The following is a 12920-nucleotide window of genomic DNA, read 5'->3' on the forward strand; positions in this document are numbered from 1 at the left end:
TCGAGTTCTCCCACCCATTTTACATCCATCTCCATGAGCTAAATGACCCCTCCTTACCCTTCTGCCTTGCTCCAGTATCTAAATGTTCAATCAAGCAAGAGTAGGAAAAAATCTTTCCAACCTGTTTTTACCCAGTAGGTTGTATAAGTGAGGAGAGTCCTAAGGAACAGACAGACTTAACAACTTGGAAGGACACTCTTTTGGATGACTGTTCTTCCTAGCAGGAGCCTGAAGCAGCAGAATACAAACCCAAGCCACACTGGGATTTACATGGGATGGGTTGTAGCAGCAGCACTGGATGCACTGGGCAGCTCAGTGACTCAACATGATGAACCCTATGATGAAATGAGTCCCCCAAGGGTCTGGCACAACATGTGTCCCCCTGGGCTGAAAGAGGAGGATGGAGCTATACAACAGGGAGGTATGAGGTCTGCTGCAGCTAATGTCCTTCCTTCTGGAAGATTACAAGCAGATAAGCTCCTAGTCTATCAAAAGTGTCTGACCCACTGGCCTGGCAGCTTAATACTGACAAATATGGCAAAAATTCTAATACTGTCTCCTGTGGTCCTTTCCCCATAGCATGTGCCTCCTCCTTCTCTTCCCCTCCCCTGAGAAAACAGGAGCATGAAGCGGTTGTTAGATGTGTACTACCGTAAGAGGGGAGTGGAGGAGGTCTAGAGAACCACTTGGCTGGGTGGAGACCAGAAAGCAGATTCCCTCAGCTGGCTGGTGTCCTGTTTTCTTGCCCCAATGCTGAGGAAGAGACCAGAGGGTTTGAAAGGCAGGTTGTAGGAAAGCTTTAAGGCAGACTGTTTGGTTGCATGGGGTTGTGTTTCACCCTGTCCTGACACAGTAAGGAAATGAGTTGTATGGGACATAGCAGCAGGAGTAGCAGCAGCAGACATGCTCAACTGACAAGTGCGGGCACGAGTTACCCTCTCTGCTCCTCAGAAGCAATATCATCCATATTTCTTGATGCCAGTCCTTAGACTCCCCACTCCCTGACTCCACCATGGGACCACCTGCCCACCTCCACACAGAAACATCCCAGCAGCCCTGCAGCTTGCAGGCAGGCTACAAGGGGGCTTTTTGTTGGCTTTTTGAGGACAGGGGGAGAAATAGGAGCTCTACAAAAAGGCCACTGCAGTCTGCTGAACTCCCTGCCTGGAAGGAGCATTCCTGTGAGGAGCAGACACTTCCCACATCTTGAGCTGGCTGGGCGTCTGGCAAGTTGCTTGCCTAGAGGCGCAGCCCCGTGGAGATCCCACCCCAACCTCAGTGCCCCGAGCATGCGATACCTTGGCATTCAGCATCAGAAAAGGCTCATCTTGGAGTCCTCCAAGAGCACAGCCTCTTCCATGAACGGTCTGAGTTGTGAGTGGTGGAGAGGGGAAAGTGTTTTTGCGATGATCATAATCTCTCACTCTTTCTCTCTTTCTCTACTTATTTCTATAAATATGTGTACATAAATAGCTTGTTTCTCGCCTTGAATCTAGATATGAACTGTTCAAATTAGGTGGGCATAACATGCTGTTTTGATACATGAAAGTCTTCTCAACTTGACTCTTGGTTGTTTGTTTCTTGTCATCATTATTTAAGATATAGTTAATACATAAACCCCTACTTTGAGTTCTCCTTGGACAAAAATTAAAGGCAGACTGGTTGAATTCTAAGGGTCCCTGGTGCAGAAATGCCATCCAGTTGAGCAGCTAAATGTTAAAAACGATACCAAAAGGGATGTGGTGTCTCTCCTAGCCTGCCTTGAGCAGTGTGGTCCTCCATTCCACGTCACTTGGCATTACCCAAGACTGAAGCCACGGAGGTCTTTCTGATTGTGCTCTTGGGCCTTGGGGTCCCGGCAAGCACACTCTCCTTGTAGGTCACAGGACATAGGGAAGGGAGTAACCTGGGGAAGGAAACCAAAGACACAAAGACATGAAGGAGGGTACACACCTTCAGCATTCTGGAAAACAAACGAGATCTCTTGAGTGGCATCTTCAGACACCAGCTGCAGCCTTCAGCTGTGTCATTTTTTTTACAGTGATTTTAGAGCTGGTGGTGCGCTGAGGCCTCAAATGAGCTACCTGTCCAATAAGAGAGGCTGTGAAAAGTGTAAAGAAGAACCTGTTCAACTCAGGCAGTTACCAGTCAGCAGATACTCCCTTAACAGTTCACATCAGGCACATGAACATAGCTGGCTGGTGAGACACATACTTGTCAGGAAACTCTGGGGTTTTTTGGGGTACTTACCACGATGTTTGGATCAGAGTACACTGCGAAACTCTTCTGAAAAGCTATCCTTACTAAATGGCAGCAGAATAACAAACCCCTCAACTCACATGACCAACTGAAATGATCACCAAACACAACTGGGCCCAGCAGGTCCCAACTCCAGTCTTCTGATAGCACTCCTGTGCACCTCCAGCTCAGGGGGTTTGGTGAAATCTACTCCCGGGCCATAATCTCCCCTCTGTAGGGCCCTATGGCTTGGATGCTGCTGCTGTGCCCAAGTCCATTTGTGCACTGAATTATGAATGTTCTTGGTTTCAATTCCTCAGGGCAGGAACAGAATCAAACACTGCCTAGCAGATCTGTGAAGCTGCATCCCAGCAGAGAGACTTCTCTAAATACCTGTTGTGTTTAAGGTCAAGAGGTGCAGCTAATGGGCACTGAGGAACAGCAAAGGAATGCAAGTAAGAGACTGCTACATACGTGATCTGTCATCTGTCCACGGTCTCTCTGGAGAAGCGTGGGAAGGAGTTGAAACAACAGCCTGCAGCGCCTGGCTAACGGAAGTTGATTTTGGCCTATTGCATCATGGTATTTACAGAAAGAATAGGGGGTGGCAGTGGAACAGTGTCTCAATTGTCCTGAAGTGAATTCCCAAGAACTTCTCCCATCTGCACAGACTGAGCAAATGACCTCATTCCCCTTTTACACTTCTTCCAAGACAGTGCCACAACCTGTTCAAACGTTCCCGGCGAGGGCTGCACGCGCGCATTCCGTCTCCTTCCCTTGGCTTTGCCACCACACGTTTGCTCTCTCTGTCATAAACACTTTTCTCCAGGCTATGAAGCCTGGGTCTGCCTGTTCCCTATGTCCCATCAACAGCACATCTAGGAATGCGGACCAAGCACCGTGCGTGAACACGTAGCTGTCATTTCCACATAGACCTCCCCTACGTGTCCCTGCACGTCCATCTCTAGCACGCCTTTCTCCTGATGCACGCAAGAACGGGATGGAGAGGTGTGGAGCTTTATTTCACAACTGGGAAGCCTAAGGCAGGGACAAGCTGACAGAGACGTTAAACAGTCAATGTTCATCATCAAATCAGGATTTAGAGAGACTCTCCCCCTTGCTTTTCACTTCATTCCCAGAAGACCTGACCCTCCAGTTAGAATAGGGTGATGACTCTTCATCCAGCCATGGCCTTCGTGACTTACGAGCTAACGAACCAACCAGTGAATAATCTGAATCGACAATTGTGCAAACATGGAGGTTGCAAAGAGAAGAGAGAGTCCAAAAAGTTAAAAGCAAATGAGTTCAAATAATTGGAAATTAAAGAAGTTTATAAACTGCAGAAAACAATAGGAGCTTAAGGGTCACTTAATCCAACAGAAGCCAGCCAGAGCAGGACTGTCTCATATCACAGTGTTATGAATGTTCTTCGATAGGAAAACAGAGAAGTCCGCAAACAATGGGGCTGGGGTAGGAGGCTGGGGAGAGATTGTTTAATGACCGAATTAAAATACTGGAAGGGAAAAAAGAAAAGATACATGAAAAAAATTGACTTTTTTGTTCAGTGTAGAAAGAAACATTTTGGTTTAGATTATCTGCTACAGTTTAGATTTGACCTTTCCCTCCAAGACATACAAATAAAAAAAAGGCTGTTTCAGAGCAAAAGTTGTGTCTCAAAATAAAAGCTTATTCACTTAGAAAACGCTCAAACAAAACATTTAAATATGTCTGGAGTTTCCCCCTATTTTTACTTTTTATCCTGAATCATTCAGATCAGTCTGGATTTAGCAATGATTTTGACTTTAAAAAATCTTCCTGATGTACAACAAAGCTACTGGTTGGAGGCGAGACCTGGGAACCTGATTCTTTCACTTGTCTTGATCAAGGTTTTTCCTCTCCCTGGCCTGGATTCACTGCGTGTCTGTAACAGTCTAACAAAGGCAATTAACTGCCCCCTGTGTTAAAAGGGGAGAGACAGGCTCGCAGAGAAGGTGGATACACATTTTGCATTGAACACAGGACAAACCACACACCCAACTCGGGCATTTCAGTAAAGTGGCTGAAATTAGCTGTGACATCGTACTGCACTTTGTCTCTGCTGCTGTCCATGCTAAGTCGGACAGTGAAATGTGTTGCAGGCATGGAGATCCCATAAATCCCACCATTTCACTTGTGGGAATGTCTGAGCCAAGAGTGAAAGCCTGGCATGACTGCATCTCCAAACTACAAGCTCAACTACCTTAACCTACGCTGTGAGCTGTGCTGAAATAGTGGCCTTAGAAACCCAGACTGGCATGGATTTGATGCTGCCTTGAAATGATCTATCTTCTTCATTCCCTCTTCTCCTGTTTCTCCTTGCGAGTCCCTCGTTTTCCCCTTTACTTTTTTATAGGTCATCGTAAGCGTGTGCTCAACACTGGAGCAACCCGAAGAAAAGGTGCATGTAAGAGCCTAGATGGCTACTACATTGCAGCCAATTTCTGGGGAGAGGGAGCCACTAGAAAATAAATTTCTTGCCATATGTTGTCCTCTAGAAACCCTCCAGTCTCCTAAGAGCGGTCATAGACAGAAGAGCAGAAGCTTTCTCTCTGGGGCAGAGCCCAAGAGCAGACAGTTTCATGGCTCAGCAGCAGTCCCAGCAGTGGGGAGCCTGAGTGTAAGAAGGTTTCTTCCTGATGAGATTAGCCTTATTCACTCTATGTCCCTTACAGAGTTTTTTTTATGCAATTTGATTTTTACAGTGCTATTGTCCAGACAGATGAATTGTTTTGTCTTATGGCAGTGAGCTCCAGAGATCAGTTTTCTATTATGTGAAAAAGGAGAGATTTCTATGGGTAATGAGCACGTCCACAGTCATATTAGACAAGACAAAATTCTCCAAACCCTTAGCAGTAATACAGGGTTTCCACTTTAAACAACATCTACTACAAATACACATTTAAGTTCCCCAAGGCCCTGATTTCCAGAGGTAAATAGGGAATCAAACCCACACACAGCATCTGCTAGGATTGTCACAACTATCCAACTCAGAGAAACCGCGAAACCCCTTAGAAGAAGGACTGCCTTTTGCCTTGCTTGTATAGTGATAGTTCTCTGGAGTACAAAGCCATGAATAAAGCTGCTGGATGTGCTAGAAATAATAAATGCTGAACCTTTTTCTGAATGATAGCCCACTTAGGTGTGGAGCCCAGATATACATACTCCAAGATTAACTGCTGCTTTTCTTTCTAAATAGGTCTGTGAAAGCCCAAGTCATTAACAGAATATATGACTTGCACTCAAATTTACAGATATACCCATTGTTAAGCCAGCATTACAGAATTGCCTCTTCCTTCCACTCGCCAAGTCCTACATTCACCCTATTTCTATCTCCCCTTGTAGAAAACCTGGCTAATATCTACAAGAGCAGGGAGAAAAAGCTAAAATTAAGCTTAGGGACTGGCTCGGTCATTTGATGAAGCAATGAAGGATATGGTTCCTCAGACGAACTAAAATAGATTGAAAAGGACACAACAGAAGAACACAGCTCTGCACACCTACACACAAACATCTCCTGGAGGTGATCCAGAACAGAGCCATGGCTTGGGTCAAGAGCACTCAGGGGAGCGTGAGTCACACCTGAACTGCACTGGACCACAGACTATTTATCTTCAAGAGAAAACAGACACAACCTAAACCACATCCGTCGCCCCAGGAGCTTGCACTGCATGACACAACATGGTCTGAACCCAAAGGAGAAATTGCAGCAGGCGGAGGCTTACAGGCTAGGCAGGAGGCTAGAGCAGACATCTGGGGTGGAACGCACAGGAGACCAGAGACACCTCAACCAACTCACTCCCCATGCTGCCCAGCGTATGAACCCATACTTCCATTCTCCACAAAGGCACGGGAGCCCTAAGTATTCCCTCCCATGCTAGGCAATGAGCCCTTGGATAAAACTCAGCCTCTCTCATGCAAACAGGGTGGCATTTGTCCTTGATGCCATGGTCCCGATTGTGGGAACAAAGACAACGATACAACAAACCAGTACAGAACTGGGATCTAGGTCATGAAATGAGCGAGAGGCACAAATCCTCACTACAGGGCACCTATCTAAAGAGGCTGGTGACATCCCAAGGCAGATCCTGGCTGAGAAAGGCCAGTCTCCAGGGAACTGGTGGGAATGTTGACAGGAAAAATCGCAGACAGGTATAGGAAGGGATGGGAAACAGTTCTGCAAAGGGTTGGAGCTCATACCTCACACAGGCTCCTATCAGGTTGACCCAGCCGTGCCTCCCACCCTGCACACGTGGGGCTGGTTCCCAGCAGCACCATGGCAGGCAGAATCGGGCCTGCGGAAGGGCCTGGGTTGGAGGTGGGAAGGGGGGTAAGCAGGGGAGGAGTGCTGCAAAGTGTTGGGAAACAGCCTGTTGTTAGATTTCAGCCCTGAAGTGTTTGCGAAATCTCCCAGACAAGGCTCACTGGAAATAGGAAGGCCTTGGTGCAGACAGGGGCTCCACAGCAAAGGCGGCGTGTTGAGATAAGCGCGACAGGCCGTGCTGAGTGTCGCAGCCCCGCGCCTCCCCAGGCCCTCGCCGCTCCAACTCTGGGGAGTATTTTGTTCCCTGACAAGGCCCTTGTGGGTCAAAAATGCATCTTGTAAGGCTCTTCCCAGGGGTTTTCGGCATTTAGGGCAGCAGGGCCATTTGGAGATAACGGAACAAGAGCGAGCCCCCTTTTAACTCTGGGGGCTGGTATGCAGGTTCACACCTAGGGCACGGCTCCTGAGGGCCTGGGAAAAGCCCACAGGAAACCTCCTCTCTGTGCAGCACATACAGTTTTAAAGGCTTGAATTTTTGTTCACCACCCCACCACAAATGGGGCTTTCCCCCATCAAAGCCAGCAAGCCTGGCGTAACACAACGGAGCTCAACTAAACCCAACAGATGCTCCTCTCTCTCCGTCCGGTACAAACCGGCAGCAGCCTCGCCAGAACCGGTGGAAGCAGGATGGCCTGAAGCCAGCAGGGATCCCCGGGAAAGCCCTGCCCGCATGGATCCCCGCATCCCGAGTGGATCTGGGGAGCCTGTTTGCCAAACCGCACGGAGCTCAGTCGCTCAGCAATCAGCTGCACTTCCTACCCTCATGCTACCGATTGTGCAAACATGAATGTAATTAGGCTAAATAATCACCAAAGATTTAATAGGAGCCAGACCACCCAGAGGCCAAATAGCTGGCAGTGGCGCAGGGAAGGTTTGTTCACTGGTTTTTGAAACGCTTGCTAATGAAGTGAGGTCGGAGAGCAAAGCAAACACCCTTCTCTAGCATGTCCCCTGGGAACGCCGTATGTTGTGGGAAGCCCCATGTCCCTTAAAGTCAAGAACGTTCTTCTCAGGATAGGCAACATGTGCTACTACCATCACTGCTTTTAATTTATCGTCGCCTGGAAAGCCTCCCTGAACGATTACGAAACCAAGCTCTGAGCCCCAAAACAAGCTCCCATCCCAGCCAACCATGGCTGAAAATGCTCCTCACATGGGAAACAGCTAGCCACTCAGGCTACGAACAACAGCTCCTGGGTAAGCGAGTCCACCCGTGTGCCAGTGTCCTTGGAGCACACAGCAGTGCTCAGCTGCTTCCAGAGTCATGAAGCAATGCTCCGTGCTCTATCCTTCCTTCCTCCCTGCTCACCCCCCATTTGTTATATCTCGCCAGCTAATTACAGAGCTGACAAACACACCCAGCTGGGGACACTCAAGTTGTTGGGAGCAGCGTTGCAGCAGGAACATCAGTTCTTCTGGATAAGCAGAATTTCCTCAGCCAGGGTGGTCACTTAGGCTGATAATTGTGTGAACTGCCTCAAAACCATGTTCTGCCGATGGCGCAAGACCTGAGATTCCCCGAGACAGGTCTGTGTTGCAGTTAGAGAGCTGGGAGAAGGCACTTATTTCTCTAAAAAACAAGAAGCGGTTATTTCTCTTGTCTTAGGGGTAGGAGTACAGCAGACCCCCTTTTCAGGGAGACACGGCCGGTCTTTGGAAATCCCTGCTGGAGCCAGCAGCAGCCACTCAGTTCAAAGCTCCTTTCTTTAAGCCTTGAATTCTCGGCCATAAAGTCTCTGAAGAGGTTTTGATAACTTGCCTATCTTTTAGATAAGCAAAGCTTTGGATGAATCCCACATGGTCCTCTATCTACTGCAAGTCCTCATTTGTTTTCCGCCAAGGCACTTGCTGGTTTTCCTCTCCAAGGTGTTGGACAGAAATGTCAAGGGGCTGAGGGGGCGGCATTTGAGACGGGAATTTTTGCCAGGACGATTTTTCTTTTTCTTTTCTAAGTGCTATAGGGCAAAGCCGTTGAGGGAAAACCCAAGTGATAACTGGAAGAGACAGATTTTTCTCATGGAATCAGTAGGTTTACTCCTCATGCAATGAAAAGGCAGAGAGGAAGGACAGATGAAAGTTGGTCCTTGCAAATGGTTTAATTTAGTGGAATTTTAAAACAGTAAATTCTGTGTATTTAAATTTGCAGGGACCAGGCTGCAAGATCTTTAACTCAGTAAATCTGCAAGAAGAGTCTGTAACAAAGTACACAAGCAGAGCCTAAAGAGAGACATTTCTGATTTCTGTGAGGCCTTTCTAGGCAGCCTTGCCCAGGGAAAATTTGTAAAAGGGAAGGGGAAGAGAAAAGAACTAAAGGAGAACAGTGCCTGGAGAGAAGATTTCCTGAAATGAATCAGAAAGAAGTAGCCATAGCCTTAAACCCCAGGAGATCCTTGCACCAGCCCAGGCCCAGCCACTTATGCCCAGGTTATTTATTTTTCTCACTTTAGCAGTGTCACGTATTTAATGTTTTAAAATCTAGTATCTTCTTTTATCTCCAGCAGGATACAAAGCAAGAAGCAGCTTCCTAGAGCAGCCAGGCAGAAGGGAGCTGGCGACCTGTGCTGGGTCAAGGAGGGGAGGAAGATTAAAAGGAGATGGGATTGTGCTTTGTCCTTCACGGAAGACTTTATCCCCTCCAGATACACAACAGAAGCTTTCTCTCCCTTGGAGGCTGGCCGGCAATGGCCTTCCTGTCTCTCAAAGCTGCTCCTGGGTCATGCACAGGGCAAGCTGCGAGCAGCACAGCTCCGTCCCCTGCCCCAACTGCCAGCCCTGCCACCAGCCCCCCGCTTCCCCCCCAGCCCCCCTGCCCAGGGCTGCACCATCAGGCGCTGCGGGACTTGTGTCCCCAATTCCTTGGGCGGCACTTGTCCCTGCACCAGCCCTGGCTCCTTGCCCACTGCAGAGGGATGCTGATCAATTAGCGCACAACAAATAATTAAGCTGATGAATGTCTCTTTTTCCCGCTTGCTGACTGCGGTTGCCTCGAATTTATGCCCAGAATATGACTGCATTTATTCGTGGCCGTTTGTAGCATTCAAGGGAGGTCTTTAATGATTTCTTTAAAGCTCTCTAGCCTGCCTGTGAATAGCGCAGGGCAAATACTCATTATTTCCTATCTAAGCAGCAGTGCTGATTAGTCGGCGGTTGGTCAGATAAGTCACACTGCTCCGTTCCCCCCCTCGCTGCAGAAATGCACAAGGTCATTTGCTGCTAGTGCTCAAATGCAAAGGGAAAATGTGGCCTAAGCGAATGCCGCATAAAAGTCTCTTGTGCATTTTGAGGCCAACAAAAAGAGGAGCGTGTAAAATCTCACATTAAGCAAGAGAGCTCAGAATTAAAGTGAATATGGGCTGAATAATTTTGCTTTCACGCAGCCTGGTTCACAGCATCGTGTGCAGCTTTTGGGAGGGTAGTGGGATTGCAGTGGAACATAAGTCTTGACAGTTTGCGGACATTAAGGATCTGAAGCCAGCTCTTACTTGACTGTTAACTCCTGAATCTTCACATGATGCAATGTTAATCTTCAACCCTTTCCTAAAATAATGTGCCGAGTTGCTATGTTCTGTTAAATGTGAACCATGTGTCACCTCGGCAATGGCTGCAACGGTGAAAAGATGATAAATCTAAAGCTTGTAAAGCGTTCTGTGACATTTTGGGAGAAAAACAGGTGTTGCATAAATGTTAGACATTTATGAGTAAACTTGCAGGGGCTTTAAAAGACTGACACATCTGCCACATAGTATGTAACCCTGAAAGAAAAGGAGCAAAGCAGTCTCTTTCATGTGTCTTGCTCTTTCTACAACCATATGAAAATACATCCTCATCTGGTATTGGAATTAACAGAGCTAGACTCGCCTCTCCCTATGTCTCCTCCAGGTTTTTGGCTTTTACACCCAATGTGTATTTTAAAACTGTGCCTTTTTAAGTAGGTGGCAAACTGTGCTGGAAGGATTTGGTATGCGGAGTATTTTTATTCAGCTCCCTTTTCTCTCACCTTTCATTGTTTTTCCCTTTGGAATATCTCCTGTAACGCTCCACTCATAAACCTCTTCAAAGGGAGGGCTGTATTTGAACAGCCTTGCCTGAAATCTGGCCCCAGTCAAAGGCCTCAGATGGGAAAATAACTCGCAGAGCCCAGACCCGCGGCCCCACGGCTGCTGCCGCAGGGGTCGGGGGGCCCCTTGCAGAGAGGTGCTGCCTGCTGCCTCTCCTGCTTTGACGCCGTGGCCCCGCTGGCTGGGTTATTATTCCCCCCTTTACCCTAATAAATGTAATAAACAGAGATTTAGCATCTTGCTTTTGGCCCGGATAGTCCAAGGAAAAGGTGGTTTTCTCACTCCTCCCCAGTGTCCTGTTCAGCTCCTGGGATGTTGGTGGTGTTTTGGGAGAGAGGAGAAGATTTGGGAAACTGGATGTGTGCCGAGGAAGCGATGGGCTCTGTGGTTGAGCCCTCAAACCGTGTGATCTCTAGGCTGGGGGTTTCTACAGTACAAACCTGGGCAAGACTAGTTCCCCGATCACAAAGATACAGTGCCCAACAAAGTCCATGGAAGCAGACTTAGCTCCAAAAATCTAGAAACCCTCCCATCCCTCCATGGGGGAAATGCATCAGCCGTGTGACCAGCTGCCTCTCTCTGAACCACTTGCCCTTCTCATTGGGCAGTTTTAGCACAGAAACCAGTAACCAACTGGGCTAGAAAGTGCTTTCCCCCTCTTGGGTGGTCGCTTCGTTTCTGGGTGGCAGCGAAGCAGCAGATATTTTGAGCGTGACTCGTCTGGCTGGTAAGTGCTCAGGACTCTGTGCAGATCCCACTCTGTCTCAACTCCTTGCCCAGCAATAAATTCTGCTCCCAAACCTTAATCCTAGCCCTCTCCCCCCCAATTCCGCACTCACATCCCTTGTGTTTCACTCCCATCCCCACCCCAGCAATACACTGTGCTCTCAGCTCCTTGTCTTGATGGGGCTGGTTTGGGTCAGTCCCCTCCCAGCCACCTCGCTTCGATTCCCCCAGCACTCCCTGGGATTTTTCATCCCCTGCTCTCAAGCCTGGAGGAGGGAGATAAATTTTCCCAGGCAGGCTGTTGTAGGAGGAGAAGACCTACGCCATGCTGAGCTACTGGGCACTTCCAGCTCTGCCCTCCCGCAGAGGCTGAGGAGCAAGCTGTGCCTGCCCTTGGGCTGCTCCTCCCAAGGAGGTGGAAAATCAGCCAGAGATAGGAATCTCTTCTTGGAGATGACACTGGAGATGAGCCACTGCCTGTCACCCAGCTGGTCTTTGCAGTGGTGGTTTGAGCAGGAGCCCCGTACGAGCTCTCCGTGCGCTGCTCCACCCTTGGGAAACAGAGAAGCTCACCTGCCTGTGCTCCCTTCAAAGGGACATTCACAAAATAAATACAGCAATACAGGGGAAAATTTGTCCAAAAAACACCCACATTTAGGAAAAGTACCTCTTCCCCCACCTCTTCACCAATGAAGAAATGAGCTGCTTCCACTTGTCAAGACATGTCCACTGTCCTCCCCCAGTGTTCCCATCTGGGCCAGAGACAGCCCACAGTGCTGTACTGGTAGCAGATCTTTGGCTGAACTAAGGAAAAGAAGCCTGCAGGCAAAGCTGCCTTAGAAAGGACTGCTCCCTACAGAGAGGGCTTCAGTTCCTCAGCTGCACCGGAGAGGAACTTACTCCTCAAGTGGCTGAAATGGATGGTGCCATATGCTGAGCCCAAGCTTTCCCCTTTCCCACTGAGGGTGGACAGCAGGATGGGCAAATATACCCTCCTCAGTGTTTCTGTGTGAAGGTCTCCTAAGCAGTAGGTGCAGCTTTTCTGAACGTGCCCCAAGATTTTGGAAGGAGCCAGCCTTTGCCTGTAGAGAAGCTAGGGTTTATTTACAGCAAGAATGAATGAACACCTCTGACTACTTTAAGAACCTGCCTTGCATAGGTATAAGGTGGGTTATTATGGGAAATGCACATGCCTATCAAGAGGAAGCTTCAAAATGAACCAACAAGAACTCAGTGCCTATGGTGGACTGAAGGTCCTTCTGAGACCTTGGACCTCCCCTATTGTAACAAAAATAATTTTTTTCCAGGCGCAAAGCAGCACTCACCAAGTAATTCCCAGTGAAAAGAGGAAGGGGCATCCCTACCTTTTTGGTCTTGACTGTTGAGGCACAGCAGTCCCCACCATCATAGTTGCAGAAGGCTCGGTTGTTGATGGAGTCACAGTAGTTGTCCCCCATGAAAGGCTGAAAAAGGAAAAAAGCAGAAAAAGACTGAGAATGTGGACATGGATGAAACCTGTAAACAATATGTCAGCAGGA

The 12920-nt window shown here is 48.3% G+C and overlaps 1 protein-coding gene across 1 annotated transcript in view; it reads right to left on the reverse strand.

The window, feature by feature from the left end:
• Window positions 1-1798: 1798 nt before the first annotated feature.
• Window positions 1799-12920, reverse strand: part of PAPPA (pregnancy-associated plasma protein A, pappalysin 1) — a gene marked incomplete at its 5' end in the record, with an annotated part of 150569 nt that continues 139447 nt past the window's right edge. Inside the window, 2 exons of the mRNA XM_010086512.1 lie at window positions 1799-1906; window positions 12747-12845. Of these exons, the coding sequence (XP_010084814.1) occupies window positions 1799-1906; window positions 12747-12845 (207 nt within the window). The remainder of the gene's footprint in view (window positions 1907-12746; window positions 12846-12920) is intronic.

This window comes from Pterocles gutturalis, unplaced genomic scaffold, assembly GCF_000699245.1.
Source record: "Pterocles gutturalis isolate BGI_N339 unplaced genomic scaffold, ASM69924v1 scaffold6356, whole genome shotgun sequence".
Taxonomy (NCBI): domain Eukaryota; kingdom Metazoa; phylum Chordata; class Aves; order Pterocliformes; family Pteroclidae; genus Pterocles; species Pterocles gutturalis.